This window comes from Chlamydotis macqueenii, chromosome 7 (genome assembly GCF_036417535.1).
Source record: "Chlamydotis macqueenii isolate bChlMac1 chromosome 7, bChlMac1.mat, whole genome shotgun sequence".
In the NCBI taxonomy this organism is placed as follows: Eukaryota; Metazoa; Chordata; class Aves; order Otidiformes; family Otididae; genus Chlamydotis; species Chlamydotis macqueenii.
Window position 1 is genome coordinate 18251820 of NC_141562.1, and position 20622 is coordinate 18272441.

At 39.9% G+C, this 20622-nt stretch overlaps 1 protein-coding gene across 1 annotated transcript in view; it reads right to left on the reverse strand.

The window, feature by feature from the left end:
• TM9SF3 (transmembrane 9 superfamily member 3) overlaps window positions 1–17441 on the reverse strand; it is a 49075-nt gene extending 31634 nt beyond the window's left edge. The window contains exons 1-3 of the mRNA XM_086751828.1: window positions 17232–17441; window positions 8174–8369; window positions 1415–1537 (exon numbers count right to left, since the gene is read on the reverse strand). Coding sequence (XP_086607954.1) covers window positions 1415–1537; window positions 8174–8369; window positions 17232–17441 — 529 coding nt within the window. The remainder of the gene's footprint in view (window positions 1–1414; window positions 1538–8173; window positions 8370–17231) is intronic.
• Between the last annotated feature and the right edge of the window lie 3181 nt (window positions 17442–20622).

The following is a 20622-nucleotide window of genomic DNA, read 5'->3' on the forward strand; positions in this document are numbered from 1 at the left end:
GATTCCAAATAAGTCATCTTAGCATCCATCATCCTTGGGCAGTTTAAAGCCTACGTACCTGCCACTAGTCTAAGAAAATCATTTATTGATCTTTTGCTGAAAGGCAAAAATCACAAAAAAAAAACCAACATAGTAACAACTGTTACTTCTGGGTGCTTTTAAAAAGTGTACCAGCAACTGCACAAGTAGTATAGTAAAGGCCACACAGATCAACTAGTGTCTACCCCAAGCCCAGTCACAGACCTGTTACACACACTAAGCAAATCAGCTGAAAAGAACGAATACAATATATGAATACATCTCCTGTCAGGCATTACAATGTTATCTCTTAAAAACAGATACATTGAAAAAAGCAAGAGTCTTCCTGACTAACAGATACACAATAATTAAATAAAACACTAGCATTTCTGCCTGGGGCTCATGTTTCAACAGCTAGCTACATTCTAAAAATAATTAAAATTATAAAAGAGCTAAAACACGAGCCTTTGTCAGAATGAATGAATTATAGGTAACATTATTCAGCATACTAACTCTCAAAGAACTTCTGCCATGTAGCTTGAACTTTATTTTTGTAGATGTTGAGGGGGTTTGTTTGTTTGGAGGGTTTTTTACCTCTTTCTTGGAACACAGGCAACAAAGACCTTACCTTAACAAAGCATATTGTGATGCTTTTCTTTTCCCTTCAGTTTATATCTACAACAAGGAGATTAGGGCTTGGGGAGTTTGGCTGACTGCTATCAGTGCAAAATGCAATCTGCAGAGCACTCTTTACTAGGTATGTGATCATAGGTTACAAAGAAGTGACAAAAAACAGAGCTTAGGAGACAATGGCAGTAAGGACACATAAAGTTTGATTCAAGACATAAGTATGTCTAAATCCAGATTAATAATACTCAGCAAGAGCAATTTTAAGAACTGTATGAGAACAAATAAAATAAAACTACTTCATATAATCACAGATTGTACACGCAAAACTGTTTAAAAGCCACTAAATTACCATAAATCAAACAACTCTTGCATTATTAATACCATAAGAACTAGCAAAATAAAGCTAAAACATTGAAAGATTTTTACAAAAATTGTTATTCATGAACATGGTCCACTAACATTGACCTTCTATCTGACCTATCTAATTACCACTTGAACATTAAAAATAATTTAACTGTTAAAACTTGGTATTATTGCATCACTGCTTGAGAAACAAAAGAGCATTTAATTGTTTTTGCAGTTCACTAGTACAAGCCATCCAACTGTTTTTTCAATGTAATAATCCTTCAACTTCTTTGTATTATTTTGGTTCTACACACTTCTGAGATTCTTGTAATGAAGCTTAGTCATTAAATTATTCCATGAAATCCACTAGCACAGGCCTCCTGTAGTTGTAATTAAGTTGTTTATGCATAATATTACTCACCCCATATCGGCAAGTCATCAATATACATCTGGTACCAGTAGTGATTTTTGATAGCATACACAAATGCATCTCTTCTTCCCTTGTCCAAGTCAATTTCACAGTAAGTAGTCTGCATTACATCATCTGCAAAAAATGAAAGCACAGTTAATGATTTATTCGTGAGCTGGTTCAAAGTGAAGGCAAATCAAGCAAATGGAGGAATGGACATTGCTGGAGTCTGTAACTCCTCTTGGCTATCCTCAAGCAGGTAACAAAAAAGGATATTTAAAAAGGAACCATTAAAGCAATTCTATTATTGTTTTTGTAATTCTACCCGTCCACATGCAGACACTTCCCACAGACTGGATAACGAAAGGTTTCAAAGTATCCTTTTGCTACTTCACCTACACAAAATTAAGATTCATTTGCTGATGGCAACTTTACCTGGATAGACCATGAGAACTCTTTTACTCTAACAAGAGGTACAATCTTATTGACAAACACCTAAAACTGTGTATGACATTAGCTCTCTATTTTAGTACAAACAGGCTCACTGACTAGGAATACTGTTTGTATTCTTTGTAATTTTCAAGGAACTACCATAAAGGAAGAAACAAATCAGTCATGGTAAAGGCAAGACAAAAAAGACAGAAGATGAAAATAAAAATAACACAAAGAACACACAAGACAGTGCATTTCGAAATAAAATAAATCCACCTCTTCAGGCTAGAAAGCTATTCATAACACAGTTAGCAGCCACATTTTTCACATCCCAAGTTCCTTCACAAATGTTTCCGCTTCAAGTGAAACAAGACAAAAGGGCTCACATTTACAAGAATTCAGGTAGCAGTAGATTTAAAGACAAAACCCCCCCCATCCACTTCTTAGTGAATGTTTTCACTCTGCAAATAGCGAAACAAAGTGAACATAAACAATTTCAGCTCCCCCTCCTTCCTCTTTTTGTCATCAATGGAACTGAGGACCCATTTCTAGCAGATAAAATTAATTTGTGCCCCAAGGACAGCTCTAATCTGTATCAAAAATCAGCTTAATTTCTCCTATACACAAACTACAATATAAAGCTTGAAAAGGAAATCAAATATCCTGCACAGAAAAAGCACTGGCAAGCAGAGTTATTTCCAACAAAAAAAAAACATTATTTCTCTGATAATGACAATTTGTCAAAATGAAAATATGCACAGTATGTCTGGTCAAGCAAAACTGAAGCAAAGCCTGGTGAAGCAAGGCAGTAAGAAACCAGCAAACAGCAGTCCTGCATAGCTGCAGGGATTTGCTGTAGCCCTGAAGAACACAGTGCCCCTGGCTATTCTGGAATAGATGCATCTTTTTCTCCTATTTCTTATGAAAACTTTAGTATTTTCTACTTTTGTTTCTTCCAAGACCTAACGAGTGAATGCATTCTAAACTTCATTTTTTTCACTTTAAAAAAAAAAATTCAAACTGACTTCTGCTGGGGGAAAAAAAAAAAAAAGATAATAACAAAACCATTCAAGTCAACAAGTACCCCAAGAAGATTTTTAGACCATAGATTACATCTTCAGGACCTGCACTGGTCCATGGTACACTCAGGAGAAGGAAGCCATTAAAGCTGGCACCACAGCTGAAACACAGACTTGCAAATTCAGGCCTCAGTTTGCATTTATGCTTCTAGTGAGCTGGATCCTATACTTTTTGGACTATGTTCCCCCGCACCAAAATGCCTCTACTTGGCACTTTTTCCATTTTAACAGATTTCTTTGATTCATCTTGACATTAATTAAAAGAAAATCAGAATCCCTATCTTCTGGATTTGTTGCTAAGTAGGAATTAATTCTTTCCAAAATACTTAGCCCTTTATTGTCACTCTCCAGCAGTTTCACAGTACACTCAATGAAAGGATAACACCCTTCTAATGTTAACTTTTTTAATTCATAAGGGATTGTTCAATACACAAAGGTCAAACAAAAATATACTGTGAATTAAAATAAAGGTAAAAAAGAAACTGGCAGAGGCTGTTAAATGAATCATTCCCTAGCCCTGGAGCACAGAAGCCTGACGCAGGGAAGTGCTATGGGGGCCAGGCTGGTTTTAGGTGGCTCTCCCCTAACTGGTTCACCCCCTCACAGAGCAGTACCACCACAGCTGCAGGACAACACAAGGATAGGAGCAAGTGCTACTGCTGAAATAAAAATCACATGAACTACACTTACATGCTCTGTTTAGAGACCTTTCACATTTTATAGCCTGAATACAGCAGCCTTTGTTTGCAGTTATTAACCAAGACAAATTTGGTATCAGATTGTAATTTAATACCAAGCTACTCCATGGGCTTTCGGATTCCTGGAATTCGCCTCTTTTTTTGTTTGTTTCTTTGGGGTTTTTTTAAAGTAACTGAAATGAACCATTCTGCATCTAATGCTCTAGGAATAGCGGCTTTTCCTGCTGTAAAAAGAAAAAAGACTTTGAAATATCATTTGAAGTGAAACGACTGCACTGACATCTGATAAGGCTGCAGATAGCAGCATACCACCAAAAAACACCCCTATTTTAATCCATTTTTATGGATTTTATTCCTGGTATTCAGAATACCAAAAGACATAATAGAGGTACTACAATTAACTGTGTATCAACTACATTATGAGTTACTCTAGTGCATATACACAAAACCCCACCAGAATCATTAGAAACAACATCATTCAGTTCTTGCAAAAAACAGGCATGACTTTACATACAGTATGCGATTTGACTCTCAGACATACTACACAGTACAGTTCCTCTCACTTCCTCCTAAAACAACTGAAGGAAGGCAAGAGGAATAAAGACAAGTGCTCCTTTCTCCACCCACTGAGAACGCTGAAGCTGTTGTTAGGCTTAAGTCCACTGTATTAAACGATTAAATGAAAGCAGCTTAGAACAGCATTCAATGTCTGGGGAAGCTGAAGTCTACTTCATTACAGCTTCACCACATCTACAGTTTCACATATGTTAGAGAGTTCTTATTCAAGTTACGGCTGCGTGCATATCCAAGAGGAGTGTGAAGTCAGAGGTATGTTTTGTGTTCTGTCTGTATCAGGGATGTCAAAGAGGCAACATCTGCTATACAACACAGCTTCAGTAACTTCAGTAGCACATTAAGCAAATTTTAAAAGAGCATGAAAGCAAGACTCATTACAAAAGCAGGTGTGCTTATGCCAGATTTCAAATCTCCTATGAACTAGGTTCTCCTATCAACTAGGTTTTATTCAAACATACAAAAGCTCATTATATCTGACCATCTCCTAGTACAACACTGAACATCATCCTGAATGGCTGTCACATTTTCTAGAGGTGCTACAGAAGCAGAAGGAAGGAAGGCTTAGGCAAGGAGTTCTCACTTAGAAGTAGGATTATTAATAACATTTCTAAATAAGCGCAAAATTCAAGTACATTAAAATATTCTTTCCCCCTTTAAATTAATCTTCTCTAATTGGTATTGTATGGCAATGTCAAAAATTAATTTTTTTAATTGAAATTGCCACAATCTCAATATGAAAAATGTTTAGTAACTCACTAGGTCTCAGGTGTAACATACAGAATGTCAATTCAAATGCTTGAACAAAGAACTTGACATATTACATAAAAAGCATTATTACTCTAGCTTTAGCTTGACAAGAGAATTAAGCCAGTTGAAAACTTAAAGTTATATTGTAATATAAGTATATATTAATAATTCATTACTTTATTCACAAAGATATTTATACAGATTTGAGACCTGTGATACAAGAACAATATTGCTCATATTTGTAGTAGAAGGGAAATCCATCTATCCTGTATGGTCGCAGGTATCCTTTCACACAACACATTTTTAAATACAAAAAGAAACACCACTTCACTGATTTTTGAATATCCTGTACATCTACCCCACTAGTCACCACTATAAGCATTCAAGTGCAAACCTCCATTCTCAGCAGAATACATGTCTGCAGAGCTGTAATTTTTTATTCTATTTCAAAAACACAGGCAATGTTCACTGATTCAACTGACAGTTTTACTTACGTGGTCTACAATACTTCAGTTGCTGACAGCTGCAGCCTAAATAATTCCTCAAATATGACGAACATGCACTTTCACACTTACCTGCTACTGCTGTCCAGTCAAACTATGTTAAGAAGGGAACTGGTTTTTACTGCAGAAGCTGATTTATTAGAACTCTAATTCCCTTTTACTCGCTCCAGAGGAAAAAAGTCTAAAATTACAAAATCCAAATCTAATTTAATTTTGTAAACTCTTATGACACTCATTTAAAGAGGGAAAAATACCTGTAATTGTTAGTCTTGACATAATCTCACATGAGGAAAAACATGATTAACTGTTAACTCAGAATTTAGATGTGATTCACATATTCATGAAGAAAATCTGTACAAGTCTTTCAGATGGTCATGCCAACATTTTGAAAAGCAGGTCCCTACGGTTAGGTATTTAAATGTAGTCAAGTATCTAAATGATTACTGTAAGGTACTTGAGCAGCTCTTAATTACTTCAGCTGTAGATGTTAGATACTCGACACTCCTTGAAGCCCTACCTTTTTTAATCTATTGGTGCCAAAACATAAGCTTCTATGTGTTAGGGGAAAAAAACCCAACCAAACCAGAAACCACCAACAACTCTGTTTCCCTTTCATTATGGCAGCTTCTGGACCACTGGTGCAGAGGTGGAAACACAGATGAACCACAATGAGATAAAATTTATGCATTACCCAAAAAAATAAAATTTCAGTGATATAATACAGTTACAACTAGTTTTTTAAAAAGTGAACATTACTTCAGCCAAGAACAAGATCTACCATTAATGAGTCACCAAAAAACTGAACTACCATCACATTTCAACAACCAAATTGGAAAATAATTCTTTATATGAATGCTAAATTTTAAGTGTTGGTCTATGAAATTTAAATTTTCTTACATGCACTGGATATAAATTGTACTGGGTTTATGACAGCTTTTAAGCACGTAAAAAATTTATCTCAGATACTTTACTTTAAAATCCTGTATATCGGGGGATTTGGATTTCAATAAATTCCACATAATTTAATATTAAATAAGTAGTAATAACTACTGGTACAATTAATTTATACTTGTTACTCTGAAATTTGGATAAAAGGATATTTTTATACTTTTAATAGCAGATTAAAGAGAGTAAAATAGAATTTATTTTCATTCAGAGTTCACTTCATGGATCCACTGCTAGAAATACTGAAGCACCTCCTGATAGAGAAGCTGCTGGATGTCAGCTAACAGCAAAGAGATTATTGTCCTCATCTTTTATCCAGAGGACACAGATTGCAGTGCACATGGACAGCTTCCCAGATCATGTACACATACTCAGTCATCAACCAGCTACCATGTACCATCTGCTTTACAGAAAACATCTGACCTGCAGCCACTTTGGTCTGGAGTTAAATTCACTGCAGGTCCAATACAGATTATCAATCTACACAGGGAACCAATGTGTTAATAATAGTAATAAAAAATAAATTTTTAAAAAGCAACAAAGGACATGGATGAAGAGGAATTCCCCACCTGCTGGGAAATGTACTGCCATATCAATCAGTTATACTTAGAAGCCATAAACACCTCATTCTTTTTGAAATCTCTATTGTTCCACATCCATTCAAAGCCTATTTTGAACGACATCACACCCAGTCTGTCTGGAAGAATATATCCCAATATTGCAACTACATACCTGGTATGCACCGATAAACCAATTAGAAGTGCAAAAAAGACAGGCACAAAAAATAGCATGAATACCAGACCTTAAACTCTCAAGAAATTGCACTCAATTTTTCACAATAAATAATACTTATAATAGAGAAAATCTAAAGCTTTCTGTGTCAAAACATCAACACAATCAACATCTGATTCATGAATCAGAATATGAAACTCCTAAGCTGAAAGTAAAATAAGACCTAAAGAAAACAGGTTTATCTCTTGTAAAGAACTACAGAAGACACGAGATAAACTAATATGGCAGGGACATAATCAAAATCAAAATAATCACAAGGTACAAAAACCACAGCACTTTTCCACCATTCTGAATTCATGTTAGTCCAGGATGGCTTTGGCTCCCTGTACTTCTGAATTCCAAGAGAATTCTCTCAAAATAGGAATGGTATCGATTTCTATGTATTGAGAAGCTGGAGGTTCAATAGTACCCAAGTTGTACTAATTTTTGTTTAAGAAAACAGATGTTAAGTATCTCTAAGTGTTAGATTAAAGAATTACTGAAAGAGAAACTCATTAATTTCCCCATTAATAAAGTATTTCACAGAAGCCTTTGAGAGTGTATTCACAGAATGGATTTGTCCAATGCTCTGCTTCTGCATATTTCCCTCAGAAATGGCAGAAAATACTCTAAAAGCTAAACTACATCAGACTACAGACTATTCAACATAATAGGAAAAAAAATACATCTTCAGAATTGATAAAACCAGAATATTAATTCCAGTAAACACACTTTTAATCATTCATACACAGAAAGCTTAGTTTTTCTTTATAAAATGTTACCAGTTACTTCAGAAGCATGTATCTGCTGCAAGCATCATCCTTAAAGAGCAAATAGATGAAAATTTTACTGTAAACTGAAAGGCAAACAGTAGTAGACACCTTGCAGGGCATTTCAAGTAACAATACCAAATACACTCAGTTGCTAGCAGCAGCAAACTTTCAGTTCTAGTTCAAAAATCAAGTCCTAAGGGTTCATGGAGTTTTTTTTGAGTAACTAAATGCACTTTCAATTGCTTACCTTTAAATTTGATGTCAAGACCACTAAATTCCAATTCAACTCCTTGAAGTGCTTCTCCTAGGGTTTCATGGTAATGGCTAATGCTTTTTTTTGATCCCACACAGAAAGGAAGAGAGAAGTATTTGTATGTTTCTTGGCGATTGTGGTAAGGTCCTACTGTATTCATCCACAAAACAACTTCCTCTTTATCTTGGTACTGAAAGATAAAGTTATTGAGTTAGATGAGAAGCCCAGTGGAATAAAAATATCAAGAAACTCTCTCATTCATATTAACGAGCAAGGCATGATCGTTCAGTCACAGGCAACAGTTATATTTAAAGACAGTCGAGTATTTTTGTCTTTTGGGTGGCAGTGATTCTAGGAGATTTTCAGCCTGCTTTCCTACAGAAAAGCAAGCTTAGTTGATCCTGCAATTTTTTAGAATATATCACTGAAGCCTGTCAGAAGAGGGAGACTCATACAAATTTAACAGAGAAGCAGAAGATGCAGAGAGTAGAAGTGGAGAAAAGCAGAAGTCTCGAAAATAAATAAGCTTTTTAAAACTTCGTGGAAACATGCATCAGTTAAAAGAAAATTCTACTTATCTCCACTGAGAAAAAGGCAGTATCAGCCTAACATCTTGTTAAACAAGATTTTAGCAAATAAATCAGGCACTCTACACATGGTGACAGGTATACTGTATTTTCCTAAAATGCAACTCCTTTTCATTTTTATAATGGTATAAGTTACACTCGAAATTCCTAGAAGAGTGCAATGTCTCACAGGAAGCACTAAAATTCAACTGTGGTATACCTACAGTAGCCAAGAGACAAAAAAAGTCAGACAGAATGTATTTTGATGCATTTCCAACATTCTCACAGTGAAAAAACAGAACAGCAAGGACTCTGGTGGCTGCCATGAAATTCTTTCTTGGAACATCCACCCTTCACTTTCCACAGCTACTGTTAGCCAGGAAAACTTACTCCTTGGCTAAGAGCCAGTAATTTTTTTCAAGTCCTCATAACTTTTCAACAACAAAAGAAGTCCTTAAAGCCATTCATCTCTCAGTATTCAAATATTGCACAAATTCAGGAGAAGTAAGTTATTTGAAATCATTACTTGCACTAATCTGGATGAGATATCGGGTTTGCTGGTTAATACAAAGCCTCTCACCCAACACAACTCCTTCACCTACTACAATTTCAACAGGTTAGGAGAGACAGTGATCTAACTTTTAAGGCAGAAAAACTGCCCCATTATAACTGTACACATCTGTAGGTGCAATCACCATATAAACCCCAATTATTTTTTTAAGTATAGGAGAATAAAGTACTACTTTAAGATCAATACACAAACACAGAACATATTGGAGAGGAAAAGTAAGTCAAATGTTAATTAGCTGTAACTATTTCACGGCACACAGCTGAAATACTCAATACAGTTCTGCACCTCCCTTTCTAAAAAATGAACAAAGGTTCTTCAACTCCATTTATTCTGAATAACCACAGTCATAGCAGCAGGTTAACTCGGAAATAATTAGCTACATGTGGAATGCAATAAATCTTTCAGATTAGATGTTTAGAAGTTAAACTCAAGGATTAACCAAACACGCTTTGGGAAATAATTTAATCCCTTTAAACTAACATGTCATCTCAAGTACAAGTCTCATCACTTGTCTCATCACTTGTCTTTTTTTTTTTTTTTTTTTTTCAAACAAAGATGCACAAGGGTCATGCCAGCGTCTTAAGTGAGTAATATCCAGCACAAAACTTTAAATATTTTAGTAATTTAATTCTGAGTTGCAGCAGAGATAAGCAGCTTCACAAACCTGCCCGTTCGCAAAGCACACACTTCGGAACACTTCTGACAGGTAAAGAATGCCAATGAAGAAGCAAAGAAAGACTAAACAACACAGCAAGAGAAAGCAGACATTCCTAATCTCTGCCAGCAACCAGAAAGGTTATACCGTGCAGTACGGTTGTCCAACTTCAAAGAAAGTTAGGAAAGAAGGAAGAAAGAAAAATCACAGTTCCAGCAACAGAAGCAGATAGCGGAATCTGCACTACGATATAATCTCTAGCTCTTGCCATTGTAGCAAGGGACAAGTTGGTTCCTGTCTCCTTCTAGACTGTTATGCCTAGCACGTCTTCTATTTCTTCCTCTAACAGCTGCAGAACATATTTTCAGCTCTTTCTCCAAACGGTCTTGTCAAGAGCCCACTTTAGCATTACTGCTTGTAATGCAAAAGCTTACACGTGAACCAAGGTATGTCTCTGTTCAACCTGCAGTAACAGAATATGACAACATCCTTACATCTGTGAATTCACCTTTGACAGTGCCTGAATAAAGAAAGCACTGACCACCGCTTTACTCGGCTTCTTGTTTCTGACCTGCCTCGCACTGAGTTGGGACCTCTGCATTTTTGGAACTATACCAGATCCCTTCAAGTGACAGAAGACAACTCCTTAAGAACATATTATTCAAAACCTTTCACATTTTCTGATCTAATAATGTAACTACATTGTAATTACAACATCTACAATAACAAATTTGATCTTTGCTTAAGATGTCTCTTATCCGCATGATGCTTAGCTTTCCTTCAGGGCCTACAAGTTTTTCCCACAATGACTCCAAGATGCCATCTTTCTGCTCTGGAAAGAAAACGGACCAAACCAAACATAAGTGAAGAATTCAGACTATATTTATCACTTTCTCTTTTCTCACAACCATCCCAGAACATCACAAAGGATATCTGTTCAGAGAACTACATAAATTAACACAGCACCTCAACCATCCCGGGCTATACCTCACTCACAATCAGCAAGTCCCTAGTCACGGCAATTTGCAGTCCATCAGGTGCTCTCAGTGTCCTCCCAAAATTAAGATGGCTGTAGTAAGAAATCCAGCTTAAGCAACTACAGCCTAAATTTAGGGGTGGTGGTGGTGTCTAGCAGAAACTTCTTTGTCCTGTTTTCATTGGGTTTTGCTCATTCTCAATTACAAAGATGAGCTTTCACATTTAAATATGTTTCCCTGTCACGACATACCTCATCCTCATAATCCTACCCTCGTGGTAGGGTAATTTGGTGGCAAGAACTCAGCGCTATCAAAGGGTTCAAGTCTGTGGTGCTTTGGGTTTTTATTTTTGTTGGGTTTTCTTTTTCATTACTGCCTTCACAGTATCAAAGCATCTACAGCAAATAGCAGTGTCAACACACTTACAGGAAACAATTCTTATTAGGCAAGACAAAGAACTAGAGCATCTTGTCGAACTGTTCTCTCACCTCTATATGAGGACTTCTAGGTTTGGAGAAGGCTAACATGGAACACGCCTTCCAGCAAAAATGTCACACTATGAGACAGATAACACAAAATAAGCTCCTAAAGAATGCCCTGGTTCCAAGGGAGCCACAGCACTCAGGTACACTGTATCAGTACCAGTCAGATTTTCAGCACATTCATTGTCAGTCTTGTGGTAGCTTCAACTACTGTCATGCTCTTTTATATCTTCTTTCAGCATATGCAGAGTCTCCTGCAAACTGTGGAGAACTTAAAGCCACAGAAAACAGGAAGAAAATTTCAGTTCCATAGTACTTCCTTTCATCTTCAGCAGAAAGATCATATTGAAGAAACTTCTCATTTCATCAGGAACTGATCTGCCTTAGACACACTGGACAAAATGACAAAACAAAAGAACCCTGAATTCTGAATTTTACTGTTCTGATACCGGCTGATGAGCAACAATTCAACTGTACCCTCTGAACTCTGAAAGCAAGAGAGCAAATCAAAATCCTATTGTCTTCTGTTAACCTTAGCACACAAGTCAGCAATAACTTAATAGTCAAAACCAACCCAGAATAAGACAGGATGTGAAGGGTCCAATGGTCTCTTTCAAAAATTGTTATACAGCAATATAAAACTTGCATAACCAACTGTAAGTGTGAAAGTTTCCTTATCTTCTTCTACTTAATCAGCAGGCAAAATACTTTGACCCATTGAGATTTTGCCAGGTCCCAGAAAAGATGAAAAAAAATATCAAGAACTCCCTATCAATACAGGTACAGAACAAACGAAAAAGGAAGTTGGCTATAATGTGCAAGAATATTCGCATCATACATCCAACAAGTTAAATTAACCAAGAATAGCTGGCACAGTAAGAGATCTACATAAAAATTTCTTGCTCTTATTCCACACATGATATGGGTCCTAAGTCACTATCTGACCCATCACTGCTACACGACTTCTAGAAGAAACAAACATATTTGTATTACAGCTGTATCTACACTACCAAGGCTTGCAACAGGGGCAAGTAGTGACGAAATAACATAACAAATGGTACAATAACTTGAAGTCAAATTTACAATCTACAGAGTAGACTCCAGATAATTGGAGTGACACAAATCTAATATCTAGAGCTACACTTATACTCAATGCGATTTTATCTTCATCCTTTACGAAAACAAGTACCAGACACCTTCCTAACATAAAGGACTTATTTTGCTGTACTGAGGTACTGCTACTTCAGAAATTATTTTTTGTTCTTCATACCTTTCACTTACTGTAATTCATTAAAAATTTATTACTTTTTCTGTAAGCCTAGAAAGTTTGGCTTTGCATCTTTTTCTACACTAAACTTAGTATCAGCTCAGTAATTTCAGTAACTAGATGGAGTACACAATGATCTACTTCAACTGTGCAAAATCACATTTGAAAATCACAGCCTGAAGAAGTCTCAGCATCGACAAAAGTTACCTACCATATGCTGGTACAATCTGATTAATGGGAGGAAAACCTTCAGAAACTTTTTTCCATAATTGTCACCCAGGTGGTGCCTCAGGTGCAACCACGTGTCAGCTACAACCTTCATCATAGCTGGAGACATCTGTTCCAAAGCAGCACAATATGGTCGCACTGCCTGTTTGGAGCACTGGGCTACAGAGATGTTGCGCACATGCAAGCTAAAATCACATTAAACCCATCTATATCAGCAACAAGGCAACACTACCATTCTAATCCAATTTCCATACACCTGTAGGGTTTAAGAACTGCTCCAGCACAGCAATACCAAGGCTCTCTTCACCACAGTACATGCATCTTTCTTTCCTGTGACCCAGCAGGGCGCTTGTGATGTGGAAAGTAACTTAATGTTCTCTTTGCATAACCATAGAAATTAGCATGGTAGCCCTAGAAATAAACTATTCTACGAAACAATTAAGGCTAAATTAACTCAATATATGAAAGGCTGCAGAAAAGGATATGAGACTGGCAGGTTGTTGATATATTTTTTTAAATCACGAGAACACTTTGCAAAAATGATAGAGGCACAACTACCAAATGTTATGTGATGACTCAGCAAAATAAATTCAAATCAAGATAGTTTCTTCCAGAAAGCAATCAATTTGAAGTTTGAAGTGAGGCTTTCCACAATGCAGTTCCTTGAACACCAGCATATCTTTCAGGGGGAAAAGGACCACCGTTATCTGTTACTGACAGAGCAAAGCTGCAGAAGCAGGATAGGAAATAAGAGAGGCAGCAAGTAAGACTCAACCAGCAAGCACTATCCTAGGCTTCTAGTCTGCGGTACCTTACAGATATTGTGTCTATCAAGCACTGTGATAATACTCAATGTTTGCAGCTCACATCCACAGTCTATTAAACTGTGGATTTCAGCCTCATGCTCTCCCTCGGATAAAGCAGGCTATTTCTAGTAACATCTCTTCATTTCTCTCTGAATTGTAGGCCTCATCAAAACGTGGCTAGAACTGTACTGGCAGCACAGTCTGAACTATTGAACAAGCAGCCCTTTTGCTGTTCACTTCCTAGATGCACAAGGTTGCTCGGGCACACCATGTCCTGCTTCTGTGACATTTATTTCACCTCTTCAAAATGGAACCACGAGAACTTCAAAAAGGAATCAGGCTGCTCGTCTGCACACAGCTTTGTATGCTGAGGTATTTTACACGCACTGAGATGTTTTCTGCAGTGTTTCTCTAACTGACAATTTACAGACACCACACAAATTTCACAGTTTTATGGATTAATTTTAAACAAGCTTTACAGGCTCACTGCTTTAACATACTTCATCAGCCTAAAGGTCAAACAAAAATGTTTTTCTCAGTCATTAAAATTAGGATTTGTGCTACACAGTATAGGCTGGGTTTTCTTTGTTTTTCAATGTTTGTCATGTATTTCCATTCTTACGAAGCACTAACAATTAAGCTGAAGCAATGTTAAAATTAAAATGCTACCTACTCCCTAGACCATTCCTCGACAACGAAAACCCCAGGATATTTCAGAATATTTTTACGGTTTGTCTATTTTATCATCCAACTCCAACAAGTCTAGCAACAGAAGATGTGAAAGTAAAGGCCAGGCAGGAGGCTACTAACCCTGCTTCTGCAGGATCAGCATACACTGTGATAAGGCCACTGACATCTCATCTACACTATCACTTCCACAAGTAAAAGGCCAACTGTCAAAAAACAGCGCAAGTATCAGAATACAGGCAAAAAGCAGGCACATTACGCACTCTGAAGCATAAAAATAAGTTAAAGAATCAGCAGACAAGTTTTCAGTTAGTTTCTCATAAATTGCTCTGTTGTGGTCTGAAGTTATTCTGCCACACTGTATTTTGATAACGGAGATTTTAAATGCTATGTCACATCCCAATTTCTCTTCACTTACTATTGATTTTAAACACCCAAGTCTTCATCTTATAATTGTATTTGTATCATTCTTCCCCTAAAGAAATGCAGACACTGTTTTTATAGACTAATCCAAATTTGAGACAGAGGATTTAGCTGTTGATCCAATGAAGCTATCCATACTTGTTATCTCCAGGAACACTTAGTACTTATAGTCCTAGAGCTTTGTGCAGACTCCTCTCACAATTACCTTTTATAACATTTGTTTTTGCAATCCTACAGTTATAAAATAATGGACACACACAAAAACACTAACAGCCAATTTATATTAATACAAAAATACATACTATAGCACACATGTATTGTTTTATAAATATTGTATGCCATTACACATTACAGCGGCAGTAAAGGAATTAAAAAATTAACCTGCTAACACAGAGCATTAAACATTTAAGCCAGTACTTCCAAATGTTCAGTACAGATACGGCCCTGTACATCGGCAGTCAAAAGTAAACTGTGACAAGATGTAGCAACACACTTTCACTCAGATACTGCCAAGGGCTTGGGCACAAGAAGTTGCACACTAAAGCATTAACAAGGAAACGGCAGCTCACAATGGTGCGTATTCCTACCACCAGGACTCAAGTCTTAAAGTCAGTGGAAATTTACATTTCAAAGTTACCGAGTCCTGAATCAGGATACACTATCTCCCCTCCACTTCCCCAACAGTGAGCAGGGTCTCCAAAATGTAATAAAGCACTCTGCAGTTGGAAGATTAATCTTTCTGTAACCAATCATATTCAAAAGTAAAAGTCATTAAAACGCAGTACTTAAGGAACATTTCCTTCAGGTTCTTAATCTCAAAGTCAGTATACTGCTACAAAACCCTGTTCATGTTTCATTCATGCTATTAATGCTTCCACTTCAATCTCCTGTACGATATTAAAGTATTCACATAGCTAAGCAAGGAGATGGCCTTCCAAAAAAAGGTAACTGTCTTACTACATCAACTATTCCTAACCTACCATGTGATGTTACTAAACCGGACACCATGTGAACGAGAATACTAAATGAAGAGACAGAGTTATAATCTTGAAGAGTTGAGTAGTTTAAGTGCAAAATTTGACATCTCTTCAAAAGGAACGTGTGACTTCCATTGGCAATTGTTTAGGTAATCATTCATACGACCTAAAAAGAATTCACTTTTCAAGGGAGAGTTCAAAAATAAATTCAATAACAGCTTTATGAAATCCTTTCTCCCCCAGAAGACTACCAATATTAAATGAGTTATCAGCAATCCCTTAAGTCAAACAGCCTTTATAATAAACATAGTGCTACGCTGAAAACCATCTCACCTCAGCAGAAACCTAACCCTAAAACACCAGTTCAGCAACAAAAGCGGGACCTAAGTTAGTTCAAAGAATGTCTGCTCCTTGAAAGTACTTAATATTAGCAGCCAGGCTGCTCAGGAGCACAAAAGTTCTGACAGGTAACACTGTTTTTGAGCACAGCCACACTCTAATTCACTCCACTTGTGAAGAAACAGGGATGGTTTTCAGCAGCCTTGTTCCAAAATCACATCTCAGCTCATCAGACAGACTTCCACCCTCCCACAACAAAAGCCACGGGAAACAACACTCCCATGCAAAATCAGAAACTGATGAAGCACTGGTACTTACTTCCTAGAGATTCTTTTCGGGTGATATTGCAAGGACTTTAGAAAAACTACCTTTAAGGTGAGCCGCTCAAGTCAGCAGTGCTATACGCACGCATTTCCCCTAGGGGCCCACGTCAGCGTGCCAAGCCCGGGGGCCCCCCGCCCCGCTCTGGCCCCGCAGCCCAGACCCACGCCACACCTCCCTCTCCCAGAAGAGAGCTGTCACCGCGGGCTGTCACCGCGCTCCGGGCTGGACTTTTGTTCTGAAGGAAATGCGAACAGCCTCCCGGAAGAAACGACTGCTCCAACAGAGCGCAAGTCAAACAGCCCGGCAGCCCTCTTTAAACAGAGCCCGCATATCTGCCGAGGCTTTTATCTGCTCCAGGAAAAGGTGGGACAGGCGGCAGCCAGCCCAGCGCCGCAGCGCCCGCCACACGGATGTCCGACCCGGATCAGAACACTCCGGCAGCCCTTCCCCGCGCGGCCCAGCGTCCCGCTCGCACCCAGTTAGAGAGAACAGGACCCGATCCCGCACAAACTCGGCCCGCCCGGCTAAAATAACCCGGGGAGCGGAAAAGACCAGAAAGCAGCCGTCCGTCTGCCACCCTGGCCGCCGCCCGCCCCCACCCCAGGCCGCGGCCCGCTGCTCCCCGCTCCGCCCCGCCCGCGCTCTCCGAGCCGCCACCGCCCCTCGGCAGCAGCGGGGCCGGCGGGCGGGGAGGCCGGGGCTGCGGCCGAGCGCCGCGGGGCCCCCAGGGGAGGCCGGGACCCGCCTCACCGTGTGTTCGTGCTCGTCGGCGCGGGCGCGCAGCGGCAGGCACAGGAGGAGGAGGAGCAGCGCGGCGGCCGCGCAGAGCTGCAGCCCGGGCGCCGCCATCTCGGGCCTCGGCGTCCCCGCGCTCGCAGCAGGCCCCGCCGCGGAGCCGGCCCGCGCCCCGCCACCAACGCCGACCCGCGACGCCACTTCCGCTCCGCCCGGCCACGTCATCCGGACGCACGCCAGACGCGCGGCGCCTACGGTGGCCGCCAGGAGCCAAGCCGAGAGCCGCGCTGCGCGGCGCGGGGCCGGGCCACCGCCCGGGGGTGGGGGGAGGCCAGGCCTCGCCCTCGGCGCTTCCCCAGCTGCCGGAGGCGGGACAGCGGCTGCGGAAACCACCGGAGGGCGAAAAGCGAGGGCGTTTAACACACCGCGGCCTTCAGCACGAGCGTGTTGAAGCGCAGTCATTTTTTAACTGATGGAATTACTCTGTAATTGTGAAAAGTCATAACGCATTGATCAACGAAATGATCCGGGGTTGTTTGAGAAGGTGACACGGGGCTGTGCGCAAGCACCCTCAGAAATCAGCGCTCCCGTTGTCAGCACCGCTTGCAGAAGCGGCACAGAGGGACGTACCGGGGGGCGGAGCGCTGCCCCGGCCGAGGGCTGGGGACTGAGGCAGCAACGCGGCACCCAAACCGAACACAGGGCAAGGTTCCTGTCGGCTCTAGCTAAGATAAAGCCTGCAAACCTGCAGGTGAACTTGGAACCGTCTCAAGCTACACGTCCAAAATAAAAAAAATAATAATAAAAAAAAAAAACAGGCCAAAACCCTCAGGCCAAAAATCTCAAGGTATTAAGCATTCATTGATCAGACAATATTTAAATTGAACAAATACAGAAAAAAAAAATTCAGAGGGTATTGGGCACAATATTAAAAAAAAAAAAAAAGAGGCTACATCATCTTAAATATTGCATAAGCCAACAAATAAAGACAGTGAAAGACTTGAACTGAATGCAGGAGCTGCTCTGTACTGTTACATGCCATCCATAGTTTGTAGGAATGATGCAAAACCAGATTTTTCTGTCCACCACTGACCACCATGCCTACAGTAAAAGCTTTTTCCCTTGTGGTCCCACGCGTTCAATCTACCTTCCCTGTACATATTTTAGTAAGCCACATTTATAGGAACCCTTTTCCAGACAGTAGGTTAACAATCTCCTGCCTATTTCAGTAGAAGCAAAGTCCCTGTTGAGAGAGATACTTGTAAAAGATCCATTCACAACCCCTGTTTATATTTAAAAAAAAAAAAAGAAAAACCTAGACAGCTTTGATAACACCATATGTTTCTTTCCAGTTGTTGCATCCTAGTCCAAATCAGAGTAGCTTACCCTTCGGACACAGAGAAAGAGGAGATTCCAGCTTCAGTTTATTCAGCACTTAGGTCTTTCAGTCAGTAACAGGACCAGCCAGAGCCATCTGGCGCAGTGGGTTTTGTGAGGCACGCTGCGCAAAGAGCAAACGCTTTCCCTGGGCCAGCCAGCTGCCACCTGAGCTTTGTGGACTGGTTGATGCCCCTACAGCTGGCAAAGCCATTTACTTCTTACCAGCAATTTTACTATCTGTGCAGTCCTTGAGCTGTTCAACAGAAACACACTTCATTCCCGCTCTCCCCACCCCAAGCATATTCTCGAGCCTGGTTTGCATGCAGTTTTCTTCTCCACTATCTTCCGAGCTTCAGTTTCAGTGCACTTCTCATCCTGGGTGGAGACAATGCACACTGAATGCTCACCAGCGCAGCTGGAGTCTACAGATAGAAGGAGTCCATGCACTGAGCCATAACAGACTTAAAGCAACTAAAGAAAACCAAACCAACGTGTAACACGTTTTGGCAGCTAAGAAGGGACATCTCTGCTGGCCTGCAACAGACATGTGATACATGCCTGTATCACAATTGTTTTACCTGCATTTAACAGTGAAGCCATTTTAGTGTGGTTCCTTTTCTCCTCAACAGGGCAATAGTCTGCTATGATTGCTGATCAGTGAGATCCCTAATTAACCCAGGAGAAGTTACAAAGAGAAAGTGAGAAGGGAATGCCTGAGACTACAGCTGCATCTTCAATTTTTCCCCCTTATGCAATTCAGAAAGGGCCTGAACTGACTGTATTTATGATGTTTCTCAGCCTCACCTGTCCCAACTCACCTCTCCTCCAAAGCAGAGCCCCACTAGTATTTGTTTTTTTTTTATGTTAGGTCAGGTCAGACTAAGGAAGGACCTAAGTTGCAAACAGGAGAGCAACTGAAAGGCCACTTATGAACCACTTTTCAGCAATTCAGTTATGAACTGTCTCGCTGCAGTACCAGCAATAAGAATCCAATTTGCAACCATGTTATTAAGATTGTGTAAAGGCAAATGCTCAGATACAGATCAGATAAACCTCTCCCAGAGAAGACATTTGGCTATCACATGCAGTGGGTGCAGAATTAAAAATTAGCCAGGAAGGACAGATCCCTGGGCTGCTTCAGTCCAATAGCTTTGAAAAGAAGTCTTCTGCACTACACACTTTTATATTTTGCTCTTCCCTTCCCACTTCATTACAGTTGTCCCCACCATTTCTACCTTATGTTGTGCCTGGCAGATATGGAAGCAGATAAATTCCTCTCATCACATCACAGCTCCAAGCTCTGGAGCACAGCTGCAGCCAGCACTAAGGAGACGGAACTTTCAAGCAAAAGCAGGGAGCTGTGAGCAAACCAAAGCATGTGTGACAGCTGTAGACAATCAAGCTGTTGAGTTTCCTCTTTTAGTTTATTTCTTTTATCTTAATTTCCTTCACTTATCCATGCTACCATTTTCATCATTTCAGCACCAACACCTCCTCCCCTGCTTCCAATGTGACTGAATAGTGCTGGGAACTTTGTTCTATTCCAAAAAAGGCACACAACGGCAGCTTCCACCTCACCATTCCCCTGGCTACTATGAACAAAGAGCAAACTGGCAGTGAGTCTGTAGTGTCAGAGTTACTGGAGAAGGCTCTAAGGTCCTTTAAAAAAGAACGAAAAAGGTCACCTCTTTCACCTCTTCAGCTGTAGGCCTGCAGCACACAGCCTGCATCTCTCTGCTATCAAAAGGAGAGGTTATATGAACTGCACTTACAGTCATACCCCATGAGTTTAATGTGTAGATGATAATTTAGGTTATGCTTATACCCCTGAGAGCAGCAGGGGCTTCTCCATCTTTATTCAGTGCTGGCTGAGTCACAGTTGCCATCTGTCACTCCTGCAGCTTTGCCACCCTACAAGAGAAAGGAGCTACAGGTCTATCACTTGCTCTCTTACAGATTAAGGGAAGCTTACATGACCAGCCAGGAGCTTTACATGCCTTCCCTGTACCTGAGGAATCACCTAATA